The sequence below is a fragment of the Nelusetta ayraudi genome, unplaced genomic scaffold (assembly GCF_046127955.1).
Source record: "Nelusetta ayraudi isolate G7.1 ecotype Tasmania unplaced genomic scaffold, CSIRO-AGI_Nayr_v1 ptg000011l, whole genome shotgun sequence".
In the NCBI taxonomy this organism is placed as follows: Eukaryota; Metazoa; Chordata; class Actinopteri; order Tetraodontiformes; family Monacanthidae; genus Nelusetta; species Nelusetta ayraudi.
Window position 1 is genome coordinate 26,659,747 of NW_027466061.1, and position 21,755 is coordinate 26,681,501.

The 21,755-nt window shown below is 47.3% G+C and overlaps 1 protein-coding gene across 2 annotated transcripts in view; it reads left to right on the plus strand.

Moving 5' to 3' along the window:
• Positions 1-20,022, plus strand: part of LOC142885627 (contactin-associated protein-like 4) — a 68,104-nt gene extending 48,082 nt beyond the window's left edge. Inside the window, exons 12-24 of one of the 2 annotated variants that reach the window (XM_076022284.1) lie at positions 420-539; positions 984-1,184; positions 1,284-1,446; positions 2,517-2,644; positions 2,721-2,891; positions 4,805-5,023; positions 8,958-9,197; positions 11,500-11,730; positions 13,216-13,349; positions 14,927-15,014; positions 16,966-17,184; positions 17,673-17,744; positions 18,800-20,020. In XM_076022284.1, coding sequence (XP_075878399.1) covers positions 420-539; positions 984-1,184; positions 1,284-1,446; positions 2,517-2,644; positions 2,721-2,891; positions 4,805-5,023; positions 8,958-9,197; positions 11,500-11,730; positions 13,216-13,349; positions 14,927-15,014; positions 16,966-17,184; positions 17,673-17,744; positions 18,800-18,996 — 2,183 coding nt within the window. In that variant the 3' untranslated portion in view covers positions 18,997-20,020. Of the gene's footprint in view, positions 1-419; positions 540-983; positions 1,185-1,283; positions 1,447-2,516; positions 2,645-2,720; positions 2,892-4,804; positions 5,024-8,957; positions 9,198-11,499; positions 11,731-13,215; positions 13,350-14,926; positions 15,015-16,965; positions 17,185-17,672; positions 17,745-18,799 lie in introns of both variants that reach the window. The other variant, XM_076022285.1, reaches the window with a different exon arrangement.
• The last annotated feature ends 1,733 nt before the right edge of the window (positions 20,023-21,755 follow it).

A 21,755-nucleotide genomic window follows, 5' to 3' on the forward strand; every position in this document is an offset into this window, starting at 1 on the left:
CTCGCTGCTGTTGTGATGCTGAATTGACGAGTGAAAGATCCCCGACTGCTGAGGAGCGGATAAAACAAACAAACGAGCTTAACACTGTGAGACACAAAGATGTGAGTCTGGATTTATTGCGGCAGTGAAGACGGGACGCCCCAAGCCTCGATGAAGATGTGGAGGTTTGTTTATCGAGTTGTTAAAATAATAGAACTCCCATCAGCCAGCGCTGTCCTCTGCAGAGACGAGACGCCGCAGCCGAAAAAGCAGAAACCCTCTTCGGCCTGGATACAAACAGACGAGGCTGTGGCTGTAATACTCCTGCTGTCTGTCAGCTGATTTCTGCTGATGATCTAATTGTTGTTGTTGCTGTTGTTATTGCCACGACTGCCCCCCCACCCCACCCCACCCCACCCCACCCGACCTGCACCCCCCAGCCGTGTACGAGCAGTCCTGCGAGGCGTACAAGCACAGTGGCAACACCTCGGGACATTTCTACATCGACGTGGACGGCAGCGGACCAATCGGGCCGCAGCCGGTCTACTGCAACATGACAGGTGGCACACACGCACCTCCAATCATTTTAGTTCAGTTTAGTTTATGATGGAGACACAGCTGTTGTTTTTTTTTTGTTGTTTTCTTACTAATATTTTAGGTGGTTTGCCGTGACATGATGATTCTCATGTGACATGATGATTCTCATGTCACATGACGTCCAGATGGCAGGAACTATGGCAGTTGAAGTGATTGTGCGAGTAAAGATGGAATTACGAGGAAAGAAAAAATGTAAACAGTCCAATCTGGGTCTGTGATCCTCTGCTGATCGAGGCCGCCTGCAGCGGAAAATAAATCTCATGTCCCTGAAGTTTATTATTACATACAATTGTCTCCTCGATGGGCTTCATCCTCATTTCAATGAATAAGAGGGCTTGACTTGCGTGAGGCCACTTTTTGTATTGTTTGCAGTGATGACGCTGAGGTTTGTTCCTGTCTGTCTGCAGAGGAGAAGGCGTGGATGGTGATCCAGCACAACAACACGGAGCTCACCAGAGTCCGACCGTCGCCGGGCGCCAAGCAGCAGTCCGTCCACTTTGACTACTCCACCGAGGACAAGCAGTTATTGGCCGCCATCGGCCAATCAGAGCACTGCGAGCAGGAGCTGTCCTACCGCTGCAGGAAGTCCCGCCTCCTCAACACTCCAGGTGACTGCGACAGAGATGATTTCCACCCCACCCACCCACCCCCCCACCCCCCAACCCCAGGGGTCAGTATCCGTTGTAATTCATGTACGTGTCCTCCAGAGGGCTCTCCGTTCAGCTGGTGGATGGGCGGTCCTGGTCCCGGCCGGGTGCAGACCTACTGGGGCGGAGCTCAGCCCGGCAGCCAGCAGTGTGTGTGCGGCCTGCAGGGCGACTGCGTGGACCCACAGCACTACTGCAACTGTGACGCCGACCGCGCAGAGTGGTAGCCGCTGCTTTTTATTCACCTCTCTGTACTTTTACCAGAATTACCAGGCACACTTTATTGCAGCATACAGTGGGTGCCATTAGGGGGAAAAATAAATGTTGTTTTAAACTTCATATGGTCATGATTTACTATTTGGTGGCCATTATTTATTTATTTTTTTCTCACCTATGGCATCTCTCTGTAATAAGTAACAGCAACTTGCTGTTTGCCGCCAATGACGAAATATTCATTGCAGATTTATTTATGGTTGACGATCAGAAAGAAACCCTTCAAATGATCAGCAATTAACCAAAACGTATTTATTTATTTATTTATTTATTTTTATTCTGATGCGATATTAAGGGCGGTCGTTGGACAAAAAGTGGAATCTCAGAGAACGCTTCTCCCAGTCTGAGCCCTTTTCTCTCTGGTGCACACGAAGGCGTGCAATTTTACAACAGGGAGAACTTGTTAATGTTTAACTTTGGCAGTTAACCAAAGGACATTTCAACTCTGGCAACATGAGCAAAGAATAAAAGAAAAACACTTCCCAACCTTTCCACCTCTTGTAAGTTTTTTCTTTTCTTTTGCTTCATTTGCTTCCTGTCTTTTCTCCAAACTCCTCGCGGCACCGCAGCTCTATTTTTACAGACGGAGCTGCCGCAGCCGCCCTTAAATTTTTCATCAGTCTTCAGACGCTCTTGGCTTGCAGCTTCAGTATTTATTTTCATGAGCAACTTTCCTCGACAAAGAGGCTGACGTGTGGATCGGCTCAGGTGCTTAAAGTCAGTGTGGGTTTGTGAAAGAGCACGACGCGCAATGTTCTGACGTGGCTGCCGGAATGAACGTCGACTGTCAGGACAGTTGGAAGTCAGTTCTGGAACGAATCGGCGATTGCACCTACTCAGTGAGAGGTTTGCATCATTGAGTTTCTACCTACGACGCATCAGTGATGCAACACCTGGGTGGGAAAAAAAAAAGCGCACCAACAATTTAATCCAAATGTGACACAGTTTTGCATTTCAGTCAATGTTTAATCCTTCCTTGCTTGTCTCTTTTTGTACTTTTTCAACGTTCCACCCCTGCAGGACCCAGGACGCGGGTCTGCTCACCGACAAGGAGAACCTCCCGGTCCGCTCTTTGATGCTGGGTGACGTCCAGAGGTCAGGTTCCGAGGCGGCCTACAGGGTGGGGCCGCTCCTCTGCCACGGCGACAGTAAGTGTCTGAATCCTCTAAGCCCCCACCTGGCGACAAGGCCAAACGCTCTCTTCCTCCCGTTTGGTTTTCTCAGAGAATTTCTGGAACGCAGCCTTTTTCGACAAGGAGACGTCGTACCTCCACTTCCCCACCTTCCACGGAGAGCTGAGCGCCGACATCTCCTTCCTGTTCAAGACCACCGCCTCCTCCGGCGTCTTCCTGGAAAACCTGGGAATCCAAGACTTCATCCGCATCGAGCTGAGCTGTGAGTAGATTTTCCACCACTAGATTTTTACTCCATTTTCCATTTTTTTTTTCTCTTTTAGGCCAAATTTACAGCCCAGCGCTACTCTGCCGCGACCGTTTATTCCTCGGTACGAGACCCTGCTGTTCACAGCACACAGAGTCTTGTTTCTTATTTTTTGTTGCCCTTCGTGTTTAATCCGAAGTTTTATGAGGCGTTCGAGACCTTTTAGTCTTGACCCTTCATTAATTTGTCTCCCTGGTGTAACTCAAACGGTGCCATTTTTTTATATCGTGACGGTAATAACCGGCTGAGTGTTGTTTAGTTTACGAGCGCCATGGAAATGTTCCTGGTGTATGTTTATGGCCCACCATATGCTGCTCAATTCAAGAGAAAAGAAAAGTCCCCAAAGCCAACGCACCGTCCTCGTTCTCACGGTAGCCAAAGCCGTTAAAGATCAGTGTAAAGTGTTGTGCTGAAGCTCCTCACTGTTAGCTTGTTTTGCTTGCCCTTTGTGATGCATTTTCTCGGGGAGTTGGGATTTGAATGTACTCAAAGAACGTAATACACCGACATTAACTGCCTCCATCTCCTCGGGGGAAATCACTCACGCTGGGCTTGTTCCAGCTAGGAACACTTCCACGCTCCAGCGTAACAAGCTTCCTTTGAATGGTTCTGCAGCCCCAGAACAATTTCCAAAGTGCCTCGACTGGAGGGTGCCGGGATATTGTTTCATCTTGTTCTGCTCTCCCTCCCCAGTGGTGATGCATCCGCTCCCTCCAACAGCAGCTAAAAATGAGGGATGATGGTTGGCTGTTGTTGGAGGGTGGAGTTTGGAAACGGTCTCGGGGAGCTGACCGCGGTGCTGGACTTGTGGCGACAAGGAGAATGGAGCTGTCTGCGGTGCTGAAACAGGAGCGCAATGAGGCCGTGCTCAGCGAGTCCAGCGCTGCTCTGGCATTGTTTACACTTTTGTTAAAATTGTACAATCAGACTAAATTGATTGATTGGCAGTCAACTGTCGAGCCAACTTCTAGCCACCAGTGGAGGATCTGGACCACAGCAGAAAGTCTCACAGAGTCATTTCCACTGCAACTTTAGATTCGGTGCGAACAGCTTTGAACTCACTGACTCCTGAGACTCTGATCTTTGTAGACGTTACTTTCAATGGGCAGCGGTGACTTGTTCCAGCTGTGAAGTTCAAGTTTTCCCGTTTTGACTCCTTTGCCTTTCGTGCTTTAACTTCTCAGTGTAATCAGGACATCAAATCTTGCCAGACTCCTTGTTTGTTGTCATCCTGTGAGAATTGCAGTCGGGGGGCTCAGCTGGCTTTTGTGCTGCTGCTGCTGCTGCTACTGCTGCTCCTGTTGTTGTTGTTGTTTGGCTGCAAAATAGTAATTAAACCCCCTCATCTGCGCTCCGGGTCTCAGTGCACCTCCAGTCCAACCTACCTGCTTGTTAAAGCTCCAGTTTTTGTTTTTTTTCATTCCCACTTGTTCATCTGGCAGGTCCACAGACAGACTGCAGCAATGAGGTTATTATACGCAACTATAAATGGGAGATTCACACCACTTCTTTCTCTTCTTTGTCGTGTCTGTGAACAAACAGCTTGTCACTACGGCATGTCGTCTGTCTGTCTCCGCGACATCTGCAGTAAATAACCCATGATCACTGATTGCTGTCTGCGGCAGCTGCATTTTTCCTCCACAAAGGATTTTGGTTGATTGCAGACCTAAATGTATTGTTCTCATTATTATAAGCTGTGAGGCTACAATAAGTGTCCTGACAGTTTTGACTTTTTAAGTGTTCCAAATTGCAAAAAAAAGTGCAAGATTCGTCATTGCTTGTTCTGTTGTTCTGCGTGCTTCGCTCAACATTAATGCAACATTTCATTTTCTCATTATCCGATCGCTCTTGTCATTTCCTGCCCTCAGCCTCCAGCCAGGTGGTCTTCTCCTTCGACGTGGGCAACGGGCCGCTGGAGGTCCGCGTCCAGTCTGCCGTCCCGCTGAACGACGACCGCTGGCACCGGGTCCGAGCCGAGCGGAACGTCAAGGAGGCGTCGCTCCGGCTGGACGAGCTTCCCGTTGTGACGCAGGAGGCTCCCGCCGACGGACACTTCCACCTGCAGCTCAACTCCCAGCTGTTCATTGGTGAGAGAACTCCCCTCTCTACCCCCCCCCCCCCCCCCTCGGTGTTTCTGTTTTGTGTGTTCCCTCGAAACTGCTGTTTTGTTTGGAAAAAGGTTTCTTATATAAGTTCTACTCTCCGGAGAAGCTCCACTTTAATGCATTTGTCTCCTCGGCTTCTCGAGAGAGATGCTTGATCTCAGAAGTTTAGGAAAGTTTTTTTTTTCATCCTCAACTGAACAGGCGAAAAACTTTCCTTTCTTTAGTACTGAAAAAAAAAGTGAAGTGGTACTTCAGTGAAGAATCTGGAACCGTTTTGTTTCCAGCGCTCTTTGTGTCTCTTGGCTGCTGGGGTAAGTTGCTGGTGAAACAGCTCATTACAGCTGAATAAGCAAAGGCTGGAGGTGAACTTCATGCCTTTGCCGCATTAGAAGACACAACTTTTTCAAAAAAAAATAATAACAACTCAGAATAGCACATTTTAAATAAGCCACAGTTTACACAGGCATCCCCTTCTTACACTTGAGGAAAGTGTGTGTGCTGTTCTCCTGCTCCTTGTCAACTGGCACGGTCATCTCAATCCACCTGAATCTCCTCCGCTGCACGACAAACAGCCGCAAACAGACAAAGGTAACGCTAACGCGACATGACTCGGCTGCTTCTCGTCGTCCAGTCCGTGCGTCCACACATGGGGCCTCACTGTTTAACCGTCTCACCACTGAGATCCCGCCATGTAGGAGGAAAGAAGCAGGTTTAACTTCCTACCGCAAAGCAAGCCCGGACCGTTTAAATTGCTTTTGTGCTGCTGGCTCGATACCGTTCGATGCTATCGGCCGCGAAAGCGCTGAGTCGAAGGTTTCTGACCAGTGAGCGGTGGCTGGGTTTGATAAATAAAGCACGCATGACGGAGCACTAATGTAAAGTAGAGATCGTGTGATGCCGTTTGTGTCAGTGGGGTCTATAAATAAAACAGTCCTATAGTGGGAGTAATTGGGAGGTCACGTGATTCCATTTCTCAGCCCCATTCGCACACCTCGATGAGTGGAATCCTCTGTTTGACCTCAGCGCCGCTCCGCAGGAAATCCATAATTCAACTGCAGGCTTTATCATTCTGCAAATATAATCAGCAAACACACACACACACACACACACACCATGCTGGAACAACAAGCAGGCGGCGACAACAGCAGCAGAAGAAGCTGAGGTGAATATTGATTGGCTGAGTGTGGAGCGCTGATACGCTGCTCTGAGGTCAGTGGGCTGCGCAGCTCGCTGGACTGGGCCTAATGGGTTTATTTTGTGGCTGGAAACGCGCCGCCACACTCCAGGTCACGCATGTTTGGAGCAGAAAAGGCTGGATGTCGCGATAACTGAGTTGCACGGTGAGCTGATACGTCTGAGTCCACAATGTGATATTTATGTCGACTGCAGGGCGCATTGAAGTATTCATTTATACACAGTGTCAAGATTCTGCTGATGATAAATCTCCCTGCCATGACAATCAAGACATGTTCTGGTCCCTCATTGAAAAGATTTGCACTTTAGTGTGTAGTATATTTTTTTTCCCCCTCAGAATACAGTTAAACTCTCATCGACAGTGCAGGGGATCGTGGGTACGCACTGGTTGATGGTCGTGGCAGTTTCTTCTGCAGCTTAAAACAAAAGAACCCGGGAGTATACAAATTTCATGTTCAATGTCATGTTTATTTATGGTTCATGTGTCGTGAATCTAATAAATAGCAAGTGCGACATGATTTGCATTTGGTGAATTTAAAGTCCACACTATCGTTTTGCAACTTGCGCCGTTAATCCTGACGGATTTATGCAAAAGAGTTTTTGTTTAGATGTCTACTTGCACAGATGCTTTCCCATCGGATCGATTACAGCACGCTGCGTTTTTAACTCCGCAGATTTATGAGTCACTTTGGATTAATAAACTATGCTGCCGCAGCCGCAGCCTGGAAAATTATTGTCCATATTTCGTCTTGTATGTTTTTTGTTTTTTTTCTGCATTGTTCCTCATGCAGATTTACAAGGCAACAAATCACATTGTTTCCATTAATATCCCCCTTTCACTGGCCCACATGGATTTATGGATGATAGGTTTGCTTTTTGTTGTTGTTGTTTTTCTTTTTCCTTTTGGAACGTTTTCTTTGTTGCCTGACGCAAGGAAAAAAAACAAAAAACATGTATAAATCTCCCAGCGAGGCAGTTTTGCATCTGTTGCGAGCAGCACTTGTTGTGTTGCCTGGTTGGAGGAGATAAGCAGCCGTTTACGTCTTCGTGTTCTGCATTCTGAGAGGAGAGGGCGGCCACTGCTCAGCCACTTTTTTTTTTTCATACCCGCTAATGGAGATCCGAATGAGTTGATCCATGTTAGAGTGTGGGGAGGTTTTTTGTTTGTGGTTTTGTTTTTGTTTTTTACTTCTACCCCAACTTGTCAATAGTGCATCGCTTTCTAGCTGATAGCAGACTGCAGGAGCGGTAATGAGTTTTAGTGCGACTCAACCTTTGATCGTTAATCTTTTTATTGTCTCGGCTTTCATGTTCCCTCGCCACCCTGAGCACAGGATGCTGCGCCGCCTGCGCGCTTGAAGTCGCTCCACTCCGGAGACCGACGTGTTTTTCCGTCGTGCCTTCAGGTCCGTGGCTCTTTGTGCATTGTGGCCGACGCTATTGCCTTTGACTCCCCCTTTGAGCTGCGTTTGGCTGATTGTTTTCCTGTTTGTGGCGGGGCCTGTGTTACCTTGCCGCTTCTGGCCTTGTGATCTTTTGCTCACAGAGGAAGCTGTGGCCGCCTTGTTAGAGCTGCAGGTCGGACCTGATAATGAAAGTGTCACTGATGGTCAAACGTGGACTGAGTGTGTGTTTTTCATCCTCTGTTCACCCTTCTGATCCTCCCACCTGAGGTTCCTCGTTACGCTCACTGCTGAATTCGATCAACTTCACTGCATTGCGCTGGAAAATAGAGAAGAGGGTGCCAAAATATGGGAGAAAAACAATCCAAAAAGTTTTCCAACCTGCAAAACAAGTATTTGGGGGATTCACGTGTGGGAAACATGGGCAGAGCTTGTTGCGATGGAGCTGAAATTATGTGTCAGCTGCATTTCTTCTTTTGTTTTCATTTTCAGTCTTTAGTTCAACAAGCTTTCATCTAGCCATCCATCTTCTAAACCTGCTTATTCCTGCACTCAGGGTCACAGGGTCAACAAACTTTGATTGAAAATTGGGGGTTGAAAGTTAAAACTTGAAAGTCAAGTGTGAACTCTTAATTAAAGAACTTTGTCTTTATGCAACATCCGTCTCGGCGGTGCTTTTGCACTCCACGACCCCGTGGTTGGATAATTAGCAGGACGGAAATGAAAGGACGACACAGACAAAACCTGCCGCCGCTGAGCAGCTGGACACCATCGACTCCGAAGTGTTCAGAAAAAAAAAAAAACTGAATTTGCAATCTGACAGACTGTAAGGGACAAAGTCCTGCTGTTACAGCTCATACCAGGTCTTGGTGTGCCCCCGAAAGGCGATGATGTTCTTCTGATGTTGTCATTTTCCTTCCATTTGACAACGTGCACGTATGTCTCTGTAGATTGTTTGAGAGCGGGGAGTGGGAGGGGGTTTTTGGATTGAAACTGAAAGAAATCGACTTTTCATGCCGCACTGAGCGGACGTGTGAGCAGAAACGGCATGTGTGGAGCTGGCAACAGCTCCAACGATGAGAGCGAGGCATCTCTGAAAGACGGATGATGAAAGTTCTCCCTTCTTCTCATCTCATTTCCCACCTACAGTTTGTTGCCTCATTGCTTTTTTTCATTCCCGTGCCATTTCGTGGGGAGGGTTTCGACAGTTTGGAGCTTCAAGCTGGAGTGGGAAGAAATGCATCGAAGAGACTCGGGGAGCGTTTGTCGTATCTTTATCTGACTCTGATCTCACAGACTCTCCACGTTTGCGTTTCCAGGCGGCACGGCGTCCAGGCAGAAGGGCTTCCGGGGCTGCATCCGCTCCCTGCAGCTGAACGGGGTCACGCTGGACCTGGAGGAGAGGGCCAGGATCACGCCGGGGGTCCGAGCCAGCTGTCCGGGCCACTGCAGCAGCTACGGCTCCTTCTGCCGCAACCAGGGCCGCTGCCTGGAGCGAGACAGCGCCTTCCGCTGCGACTGCAGCCCCTCGGCCTACACCGGAGTCTTCTGCAGCACAGGTGCGCATCAGCGGGGATTGAGAGCCACGGCAACTCAAATATATGTCACAGTACGAGTTGAAAAAGTATCCAAGGTGCTCTTTGTCAGTTTAAAAAGTCGTTGTTTGCTGTGGCTTGGTCATACAAAGCTTGCCGTTGCACCTTGGCGGACTGATATCATGATGCCACATTTGCCAAGTCGCAGAAACAAACAATTCTCTTCAGAAGAAACAAGTCTGCTCATGCACAGTGAGTGAAAGAATGACTTGTTTTCTGGCTCAGACAGCCTCTGCCTGACAGGTCTGTTTAAACACCTGCATGTATTGCCACGACTGGCCAATAGTAAAACGCTTTGGCTCACCGTTACTGCAATTAGCTAATTCTGAATCAATATCAGAATGAACCATTATGATTCAACGCAACATGACGGAACTCAGAACCAGGACGCTCACTCATGCACTGCAGTTTATTTCACATGTAATTCTGCCTGTTGGATGCATTTATCTCACAGTCCTAAAGGGTCAGTCAAGGAATCTGGACTAGTATTGATAACTTGAAGAAGTTTCACCTCTCATCCAAAACCTTCTTCAGTTCTGAAAAAATCAGAAGTCCTGCATATTTAACCACCGAGGGTGAGCAACAACCCAGGAGTCGTCCTTTGCATCCATTGGCTCCTCCTGGCATTTCAAGCAGGTTGAATCCGGCTGCTGCGTGAGGAAGGAAAGACACAGACTCCGTCCCTCAGGCTGCGGCTGAACTGCAGTCGGCTCCACGCAGAACTGACGGCTCAGAGCCTGTGGCTGCGTCAACGCAGCGCCTCTTAACTGGAGGGTCAACGGCAGGGCGCCGCCTCGTCAAAGGTCCACGGCCTTCCAGAATAAAAGCACTTAAAGTAGGCGAGCTTGGCTTCCCGGCAGCTGTCAAACCTTCAAACGTGCCGGATGAGATTTTGCTCCAAGCAGAACTAAAACCTTTTTGCAACGCACACCCATATAAAGTCTTTAGCATAACTCAAGTAACTTCAATTAAAAAGTCAAGGCAGGGGTTGCTCATCTCAGCGAGTGTGTGGGTGTTTTCCCCGTTGCTATTTAAAGGTTGTGTGAGCTCGCATCACTCCGCTGAACCTTTTAATGCACTTAACACTCATCAAGAAGCGCTTAGCCGCCGTGCTACATCAAACAACTGTGCGCACATTGCAGCCCTTTGATTTCTCTTTAAGTCCCTCGTTTGATGTTAAACTCGTTGCCCTCAGACTGTGTCATCCGCTCAACGCCAAGGCTCTACCGAACGGCCGCCTTCGCCCACTGCACTTAACAAGCTCCTGCGCAGGAAGTGAATCATCTCCGGGAGTCGGTTCAGAAGTTGTCGGGGAACTAAGAAGAACTGGAGTTTGTGTTATCGAGTCGCTTTGTAATTATTTTTTTTCTTCCTTGTTTTCCAAGCAGCCAAGCAGCGTGGGTTGAAATCTGAAAAGTTTCTCGCTCAAGAAACGTTTACTGCATTTCTGCTATTTCAGTCCTACAGCAGCCACTCAAAACGGAAACCTTCACATGCGCTGAATGCACTTCAAACTGTTAATGGCTGAAGATTTAAATCTCAGCCATTAACACTCTTTTTCCTTCATATGTCGTCTTCACACGTCCAGCTGTGTCATTAAGCCACACCCTCGTATCAGGTCCCAGTCTGGTCCCTCCTCGGAAGCTGGTTGGTCCAGGGTGCAGGTGGTGAGGATGTGGTGGACAGCAGTCTCAGGCTCCCCTCTACTGTTCGTCAGGCCTCACTTCTTCCTGGAAACAGCCGAGCCCGCAGTGAAGGCGATTGAGGAGGAATCCGAGCGCTTTTTTTTAAAAAAAAAACTGGCCTTGAGGAAAATGTGCCGCATAAACAAATGTTGCTTTTTCCAGCTTTTTTCCAATGTGTTCGAAGGAGCTCGGTCGATCAAGGCTGCAGTTTTTTGGGTGCTTTATATTAAATGAATGTCCCCGCTCCTATTAAAATCATCCCAGCAATTATATCAATTAAAAACACACAAGAACACACGAAGGTTGAGCTGGAATCGGTCTTATTGACTGAAAAATCAATGCCACTCCAAAATATTAATAATAAAAAAAACCTCCACTGGCTGGATGGAGAGTTTTGTTTTTTAAAAGTTTTCCTCTGGACAAGATCATGGCCAACGGCGTTTATCACTCAGTTCAAATCTTTGTGATACTGGTTTGGACTCGATCTTCCCCTGTGTTGCACAAACAAATCCTCACTGTCTTTTTATGGCCCTTTACTTCAGTTCTTTTTAGAACATATTTCATTTCACCTTTTCCTCCAGAGGTGTCGGCCAGCTTCAAGCCAGAGACGTCGGTCAGCTACACCTTCAAGGAGCCGTACGAGTTGGCGAGGAACAGCAGCGGCGCCGCCGAGCCGTCCTCCATCTACTCGGATGTGACGCTGAGGGCGGAGAACGTGTCGCTGAGTTTCAGGACGCAGCAGAGTCCGGCCGTGCTGCTCTACGTCAGCTCCTACTACAGGGAGTACCTGGCCCTGCTCATCAACAAGCACGGTGAGGGCGCGACTCTTATTTTGAAGGGCCGGTGGAACATTTTCCAAATCTATTTTGGATTCAAATAGTGGATCTCTGTTTCCGTCACTGCTCCACCTTGGCTGTAGCTCCGCCCCTTTCTCCTCCTTTCTTCTGATTGTTCCTGGGAAACCAGGTTGGAGCGTCTAAAGGTGCAAGAATTCGGCCTTTAGTCTCAGGAGCCGCCTTCAATCTCGACTGGTGCTCACTCAAGGCACTTCCTGTCTTCTTCTCTGATGAGATGATTTTTCTTTAAACACTCAATCTATTGTTTTATTTTGAAAAAATACTTGTTTATTTATTGTTGTCCCTTATTTTCTTTTTCACATTCTCAGAACAAAGATCACGTCCAGCCTCTTCATCTTGTCTCTCCTCCGCGCTCTCCGCCCACACACTCTAATCTCAGCTCTCCTCCTCCTCCTCTGATTTTCTCTCCTGTTCCTGATGTCTTCTCCCTCCTCCACCACATCGTCCGTCGCGCTGCGCGGCTTCGCCAGATCCGTCAGCACTTTCCCCTGTCAGCCTCGGCTACCTTTTAATCCGTCCGGCACTGAACGGCCATTATGTTTTGTCTTCGGGCTGAAAATAAAAAGTGTTCGGCCCCCTTATCACGCAGACCTGATGAGTGATGCCCAGGGAATAAAAAAGTTTGCTGGCTTGCTAATGGCTGGCATGTCAACGCTCTGCGGAATAAAGAAACAGGGAAGAAAGAAAAGGAAGAGGAAGACGGCCGATGATGTGTTTTGAATGAAATGATTATGTTGTAACGTTAGGCTTTAAGAGCAGTGGGAGGCACTTCAACCTTAAAGCAAAAGTTTGGCCATAGAGGCGTACAATAAAATTAGCACTTAGGATCTTAAATTCACAGTAAATGGATTATTTTCTGGGCTAATGCATCTGGAAATGACAGACAGCTGTTGCTGCACTTAATATGAAGTGTTCCATATACAGTAGACATCAGCCGCCCTTTTTGTTCTGCCCTTTTTTTTTTGCTTCCATCTAACCTCTCAAAGTAAATACTTTTCATTTAAAGAATGAATATTTTTGCTGCAAATCACAGATAACTCAGCGGTGCTGTGTGATAAACTTATAAAGCCTGTCAAACTTGTGTTTTTCCCTGCTGGACAATCTGTGAATTGCATCTTAAAACCGTCGAAGACAGCATGCGGCTGTTCCTTAAATCTGCCCGCAATCCTCAGTATGCGAGTGAAAATAATTAGATTTGGAGTCGTGTTATTGAACTGCTAATCCTCTTAATATGAAAAGGGGCGTTGACTCGGGCACTCAACAACACATTCATCAGCAGCAGGAGAGAAAAATACAGCCTCAAGAGTGATAAGATTGAAAGATAAAGAATGGAATAAAGATTAACCGTGTGTGTGTGTGTGTGTGTGTGTGTGTGTGTGTGTGTGTGTGTGTGTGTGTGTGTGTGTGTGTGTGTGTGTGTGTGTGTGTGTGTGTGTGAAGATAAGCTGGAGGTGAGGTACAAGCTGGACAGCAGCAGAGATGCCGAGGTGCTGAGGAGCAGAGTGAGTAGCCTGGCCAACGGACAGCTGCACACCGTCACCGTCAGAAGGCTGATGCACTCTGTGTCTGTGCAGGTAAACACACACACTCACACTTTTGGTATTGCTCCCTTTTCACGTAATGTTTTGCACACAGCAGAATTATCTCTTTGATTTCATGCTAGCTTTGCTCTAATTCCACGGAATCAACTCCTTTTGTGATACAACCCAGTATTTAATGTCCTATAATACATCGTATACCAAGACGAGTCCGACAGGTCTAGTGTGTGACACAGACGGTGGAGGTGTCTCTGCAGGCGAGCCAGCTGCTGCTGCAGGTGAGGGCAGAGGTGCAGGGGCTGAATGGACGCACAAGCTCACGGTCAAGCGGGGCAACTGAAGACAGACTCCCCTTTACACTCCATCAGAACCTGCCGTCCTTCATTTATTGGGCTCTTTATGCACTGCGTGTTTCACGAGCAGAACAGGTCTGCAGTTCCAGAGGCCGACAAGTGCGACGCGTTTGGCCCATCGACCGCAACAGCGGCAGCATCAAACGCTACGGAATGTCTTCACTGTGGCGGCAGACGCTAAGAAAAGACAAATATTCGTCTGTCACGTATAAATCATGGTCCTCTTCTTCCATATGTTGCTGTTTATCGTATCAAAATCGAACCAGGCAGAGACTCATGTGGAAACAAAACACAAGCGTCAGATTGTTTAAAGACGAAGGAAGAGAAGACTTGCTGCACAAGCCTGAAACTGACCTTCCTCCATCCATTCCTTGTTATGTCAAATTATTATTTATGGTCTCATTTTCAATGTTTTATACAATTCATGTTTCTGCTATGGCGCACATCAGATGGAACACAGAGGGACGCCTGGTTTGTGCTCCGGTGTCTCATCCTGTTAGCAGCAGGCCTCAGGATGAAGTACTAGTTAATGGCATGTGACCGCAAGCCTGAATGTCTGCATAATTATCATCAGAGTCCGATGACGCACAGGGTCACTGCGTCTCGCACGGCTCCTCTACTGATTTCCTCCTGAAAAATGACCCGTGGAAGCCTGGAAGAACTCGGTGTTCTTTTGATTTCTTTCAACGGTTTCATATTGGACGGAATGTTCCATTTAGTGCCCTCCACTTTTATTCATTTGCTCCCCCTTTAATTTCAGTCTTTTTTCAACTTCTTTGTAAAAACAATCTAGTGTTTGTGTTTAAAACGACCAGTTTCTTCCCTTTGGTTGACAAAAAAAAAAAGATTCCCAGGTGTTGGAAATCACAACTGGTGTGCCCAAAGCCTCAGAAGGGCTCAGACAGTATCATGTCTACTAAATTACTGCATTTCAGGCAATGAAATGTGACTTCAGTTTTCATCAATCCTAAGAATCGTTTTGGGCCACAAGGGAATCAGCAGACAAACATCTCTTCTACCAGTCTGCCATCTCGTCTAGAATTTTTGTTTTTTTTATCCCATCAGACTCTCCCTTCTGTTCAAGCTGAGAAAGAGAATCTTTCTTTTCCCCTGATATACTTCAGCTTTGCCGCTTACAGGAAGTGTGACCTGTCGCTCGACTGAGTCGCTGAGGCGGAACGTGAAAAGGTGAAAAAACAAAAAACAAGCAGAGCCCCTCTCACCTCGGGGGCGGGGGGGGAAATTTGCTGCTTGTTTCAGATCGACCAGAACGCCGCGGAGGATTTCAACCTGACGTCCGACGGAGAATTCAATGCCATCAAGTCGCTGGTGCTGGGCAAAGTGCACGGTAAGGAAACAGGAAGTGGACTTTTAATCAACACCCTCACGGAGCAAACAGGTGTGGCTTCTCCAGAACTTTGCTGGATTCAACACTGCTGTCAGAAAGTCGGACCTACTGACCCAGGCTCTGTTCTTGCTGACCCAGACAGTAAACTGACGCTGCAGTCATATTCAGGCTTCGGAGATCACAGCGCCTGCATGGGCATAAAGACCAGTGCACTAAGTAGACAGTGGGACAGGCAGAGGTGTCCTGGGTTAGCGGATCCCCTTCCAGAGTTCTATGTGCGGGACGTCAGGGTTTGCAAAACAAACCAGTAATGATATCATGGCGGATTTCCTGTCGCTCGAGTGCCGGGTGGGCTTTGACCCCGTCGTGTCAGCACGTGACCGGTCCTCACCTCTGTCACCATCCGAGGGTCCAATCAGGATCAGAGCAGCAGCAGGAGAGTGGATTTTCTGGCAGCGCTGCCATCCGTCAGCCTCACTAATGGACCCGTAAGGAACCAAGCGAGTGTGCGCGCGTGTGTGTGTGTGTGTGTGTGTGCACCCATGTTCCCTGCCGCTGTAATCAACATGCAGACCCGTCCCGGTCCTCTCCGTCATTTTAACAGGCGTGGATGCAGCTGTTTACATACGAAATGTCAGATTTTCCGCAGCAGCTGTTTGTGCTGCGGTGGAGGTGAGGGATGGAGGGATTCGAGCCGATAACATCAGCAGACAGAGGTGTGGAGCTGATGGATGCTGACTGCAGGCCGACTCATTGACAATCTGTCAGCTGTAATGAAGCCTCGGTGCGTGCGCGTGCGTGCGCGCGCGCGCGTGTGTGTGTGTGTGTCTTACTCCCTGACTTGATGATTACACGTCCTGTATTGATGCCACTTTGTGTCCCATCTTGTATTTATTGTCGCGGACGGACGGCATTGTCCCCCCGCAAATAACCGGCGGCCGGCCGCTTGCACAAGCTTTACGAGTTTAGTCGATGCTCTGCCACCAGACACATAATGAGGAATAACAGGAGAGTTATTAAGTACATGCTGCCGCAGCCTTCAGTGTGCATTAAAAAGCCACTGACTTGCACTCTGTTGTTGCAACAACTCATGGCTGCGGCAGCATTTTAGAGGCGGCGTGTCTAAATGGGACGCAGAGCCTTGTTTAAATCTTGCAGCATGAAAGTCTTTACATTTCCCTACAAGCTTTGCAGAGTTTTCTTCACTGGCATCATCAGTGAGAACATGAATAAATAATCAGTGGTTTCTAGGTTGCCGTCCAGGGATACCAAGGAGTCGCCAGCAAAAGGAACTAAACGCTGTTCCTCAATTAAGACCGAGTATACTAGTATTATCTTAAATCTTTATTTTTCTTCCCAGACTCTAGCCGAGAAGCTTTGTGTAATCACAAAAAAAAACAAAGCAGTGCCTTTTAGCCCTCTGTCTCCTGCTACATCTGATGCTTTATACTGTAGAGCTTCCACATTTGGTAGTGGACAAACTCCAAACCAGAGTTATGTGTCCACCTCCAGGCCTGATGGGGGTGCTGCGACAGCAAAAGCTACGCCATTCATCCTATGAAAGTCTAAGAAATGCAAAAATGGTTTTCAAAGCATTTTGACTGCGTGAAATGTTGTTACTGGTTAGATCTTTGGGTAAATTTAAAATATTTAAATGTTTCTTTGCTTGTTTTAAGCCAGAACAAGGTTTTAGGTATTCAAATTGTCTAAATTCTAAAGAAAACAGCCAGTTTACAGTGTACTGAAGGCAGAACGCAGGAGATCGGACAGATGAAAGCAGCTGTGGCTGAAAGCTGCTGCTTCCTCCAGAGCCGTCGGCGCTGTGCAGCCGCACCCCAGCTTGCACAGATAAAAAAAATGAAATTACCATCATCAGATGTGATGTTTGGAACAAAGCGGGGGAAAAAACAAAAGGGCGGAATGAGCCTTTGTGCGTCGTCTCTCTGTGCAGCCTCGGACGATCTGGACCCGGACCTGCTCCGGTTGGGCTCTCTGGGCTTCGGCGGCTGCCTGTCGCTGGTCCGCTTCAACTCCATCAGCCCTCTGAAAGCGGCTCTGCTCCACCCAGACACCAGCCCCGTCATCATCAGCGGACCGCTGCTCCGCTCCAGCTGCGGCTCCTCGGCCTCGGCCAATCCCTACGCAGCGGAGGACACGCACCACCTGTCAGGTAGGAGGGAGGCGGCAAAGCGCCGGTCGATGCCCTGGAAGAGGTCCAGCCACTTTTGCTGCGGACGATCTTTTACTTTACGTGCTGCTGAAGACGGTGATATTCAGACTTTGCTCGACTGACTCTCTCCTGCTCTCGCTGCCGTGTTGATTAATCCTCTGCAGTTGGTTTTCAAACGCTAATGGTCGATGCTTTAATTTGGCCCTTGGCGGAGGAACTACTGTCCCTTTGATATTTCTGTCTTCGGGGCTCATCCAATTTGTCGTCCTTGATCAGAGCTGAGTCCCTCTTCCCCCCCACCCCCCCACTGTCTGCTCTCAACAATGATGCTGTTCTGATCTCCGCCGTCTCTCTGATCTGTTTGTTTGCTGTCAATTATCTCCTACTCTTTTTCCTCGTTATTGTTCTCTCTGTCCTTTGATGTTTTTTGGGGGGGGTTTCTGTCATCTCCTCTTTTCCTTCTCCTTCTCTCCTCTCTTCTACTGTAGACCACTCTGGTTCAGTGGGTTCAGGTCAACCTTTAGTCAATGCCATCCGGACCGACTCGGCTCTGATTGGAGGTACTGCGCCTTTAATCTTCCAACGCCGTTGCACGTTGGTGAAAGCCGAATCCTGTCGCGCCTCATTTCACCCAATCACCTTCCCAGCTTTATGCCAGGAGGAAGTAACATTGAATGGTTTGTTGAAGAAAAATAAATAATCTTGAGGTCAAGAGACACGATTAGCAGGCTGCCAGAGTTTTGGACAGAAGTGATGATGACAAGACAACAGTCCATTTAAAACTCATTTAAAACTCAGGCGGCACAGATTGATTCCAACGGGAGGGCTGAGAAAAGTCAATCTATAGTTGTGGGCCAAGATAAGCAGAGACGCAAAAAGTCATTTCAAAATGTCCTTTAAACAGCCCCGATTGTCCCACCACACATCTAAAAAGGGGCAGCTCCACCTAATTAAATATTCACTGTGATGCTACGCTAATTGAAAAACTTTTCCTCACCCTGGTTGTTATCTGAAATAACACGGCCTCTTTATAATGAAACGCAGTGTCAAATTGAATTTCTTTTTTTTTTTTGAAGTGGGTTTCCTGTGAAAAGAATCTTGTCCTTATTTCAAAAATGTGCTTGGAACAGATTGGAAAGATTAGTGTGAAATCTCATTGGAAACAGGATTAACAAGATTTACAAAAGACGACAAAATGAAAAGGTATTATCACAGATTTTACAGATTAAACATCCAATATCCTGCCCATTTTTATTGAAGCAACATCAACTGATTAATTATTTATAATAAAAAAAAACAACACTGTAGAGCTTCATATTTATCTTATGCTTTGTTGGACCTTCTACATTTTTGGAAAAGAAAAAGCAAAATCAAGGAAGCCTTAGAAAGCAGAGCCACCAGCCGGCTGCTGGTGTGGTCAGTGACCTGGAATGATATAAAAAAAACACTTTCTGAAAAGTGAAGCGGGCAAAAGAGGCAAATAACTAAGAATAATAACATTGCTGGAGTGACTGTCAGAATTCGGATCCTTTTACTTCTATTTTGCATTTTAAACAATTCAAGTTCTTCCCCAGTCTTTCGAAGAGAAGACAAATTACATTTTTTTACCTTGCAGGCGTCATCGCAGTGGTGATCTTCGTCATCATGGTGGTCTTGGCGATAGCCGGCAGATACCTCTACAGGAAAAAGGAGACGTATCGAAACCAGGAAGTGAAGGGCGTCAAACAGGAAGACAGCCAGGACTTCCCCTTCAGCAACCCGGCGGACTCTCAGAACGTCTCTGACGAAAACCCAAAGGAGTATTTCATCTAAGCCCCTCCCCCCTTGGCGGCCCGTTCGAACTGGTGGTTGCAAGTGGGGGGGTGTCCCTTTTTCAGGACTTAAAGACTCAAGAGAGTCACGCAGAGACTCAGCTGACAGTGCCCCCCCCCCCACAGGACGTGGAGGCCGAAGAGAACAATCAGCAGCAGGTACGTCGAGGACTGAAACTGGCAACGGGCTCCTGACTTGCTCATATCCTTGTAAATAGACGTGGGAGAAACAAATAAAATTTCCAGATGTTTCATTATTGTCTTTGTAAAACCTCCGGTTCCTGTCACGTTGCCATGCTGAGATGTTGAATATGGTGGTTCTCTTGTTAGTGGTTGATGTTGCTCTCTTGTTGGCTGGGTTTCTGTGCCGTGTGTGAAGAAAGCAGGAGGCAGTTCTTAAATCTCATTTTGTTTTATGGTTCGCGGGAGGCCGCCTCCTGCTCACTGTGTATATTTTACCGAGCCTTCGAAAGCCTGGAACGTCTTTGTGGGCGTACGTTTTTGACACTATATCCTGGATTTTGGGAGGAAAAGAGTTGCCCTCTGGACGGAGGCTCAAACTGCTCAAACCTCCTGGGTCCTCCGACCCAGGAGGAGCCAGTTGTTTGCCTCAGGGTTCCCACTGATCGAGATCACATTGGAACTGAGCAGACGGGCGGGCGGAGGGACTCAGATGGGCTACAAATACAATTCCTGCTGAATGATGAGTTTCTATAACTGCTGGAGGTAAAAAATAATAATAATAATAATAAAAATGAATAAATAAATAAATTGTTTGGTTAAAAAACGTTTTTCCACAATTTGTTTTCACCTATGAGAATCAAGAAGATGCAGAAGTTTGCACTAAAGGACAATAGAACTTGAAAGCAACTGACTGTATGAGAAAAAAAAAAAATCAACACCAACACCGAAAAATACCTTCTTCTTCTTTTTTGTTTTTACATATTTTTAACCTGACAGCCTATATGGAATGTTTCCAAAAACCCACTGGATTTCCCCCTGGTCAGTTCAGCAGAATAAATGTACAAAGCTTTGAGCAAAAACCTCGGTGATACAGCTGCATTACAAGGTAAGTGTGTGTATGAGTGAATGAAGTATCTGCTTTTATAGTGTTTTTATTTAGTTTTGTTCATAAAAAAAACAAACAATTTATGCTGTTTTCTACAAAATCCGAGAAAGAACCTCATGAAATCCAGCGAATCCAACTTGTCAGGCTGAGAAAAGGCTCCGTCATGTGTGAAGAGGATTGACTGAGTGTTGCAGGTGTGGAACGTCTGAGCAGTGATCAGATCGGTGCTGGATTGCAGAGTTGACAGGTCCACGTCTGACCACTCTGACCTTTGCTGGTGTCCACATCTCATGCTGGACCGTGGCCTTTTCACATCGCCGGTGTGTTTTCTAAGTAATTACAGTAAAAAAAACAAAAAAACAGCGGGTTGAAGCCTGGTAAAAACACATTTCCTGTCAGCCCGCGTGGCATCCAGCCTTCCTGTCACTTCTCTGCTCAATTTTCTCTTCAGCCCCTCTTGACAGGCTAGCGTGGCAGCGTGTTTCCATGCACACAGTCTGCTAGTTTGCTCCCTCTCGTTCTTTCCATTCGCTCTGTTCTGATCACGGTGCCACCGGGAGGCAACCTGTTCCCAATCGCAGACTCTGATCTTTCAATCACCTGCAAGGTCTCACTCCCCCCCCCCCCCCCCCCCTCGAACTGACTTTAAAAAGCTCTCAACTCCCCTGTCGCACGCCACCTGTCGCGATATCCCTCTCGTGCCTCTTTGAAACGTCTCTGAAAAGGGAACCTTTTGAAGGCTGACAGCTGTGCAAGTTTTCCCTGCTGTCTGTCAGGGCCACGCTGTCTTGAAATGTTAATGTGCTTCAGAACGGGCCTCCGTGGAAAACGGGGCGATGATCAGAATCAAATTATAATCCGAGCAGACAGGGTTGTAGAATTAATAAAAGACAGAAGCAGCCAACGTGATGGAGGAAAGCTCCTATTGCCCCTGATGATGCAGCAGGAACAGGAAGCAGCGAGAGGAGCACCAGCAGCAGCTGTTCTTCAAAACTAGCATGTCTCTCGGCCAGGAGCCCCAGAGCACAAGGGACTTTAATGACGGAGTTGTTGAAAGTGCAGTAAAGCCTTGAAGAGCGACAGCAGCTGGCTGCTCTCTGCTGTGTCTCGGTCACTGATGTTAACAAGTTCCAGCGCAGCTCCAAACTCCAGCAGACACAACAGAGTGGTTGGACAGTGATTATCCAGACATTTGCCATCCACTAATAAATAAGGAAAAAATTGTCCTGCTCCAAATTTGAGTGTTTGATGGAATGAAGTCAGGAAGAAAAATCTGGCAGCCAGCCAGTTCATTTTAGCAGAAGGTATCTGGTGAATTCAAACACTTTGGTCCCTTTCCTGGAAATCCCTGAATAAAACCCAAAATTTGGTTTCCACATTTATAAGGCAAATATAACCTTGTGACCTGATTTGATGAAATGGTGGTGGTTGTTGAGTGAAGTTGAATGGCAGCAACAGTAAATGTTCTTTTTCCAGAGTGTAAATCAGATAATTAGAGACTGAACCGCAGCGATAAGACTTGCTCTGTTCCCGAGCAAGAAATTTCTTTCTTCCTATTGCAGTTCCACCACCTCTTTCTGCCAAAATCTCTTGAACATGCTGGCAAAAACAACTGGCAACCTTAGTCATCAGCGAAGCACAGCAGGCTCAGTCCCTTGAACGCTGCTTGCAGCTTTAATTTTTTAATATTT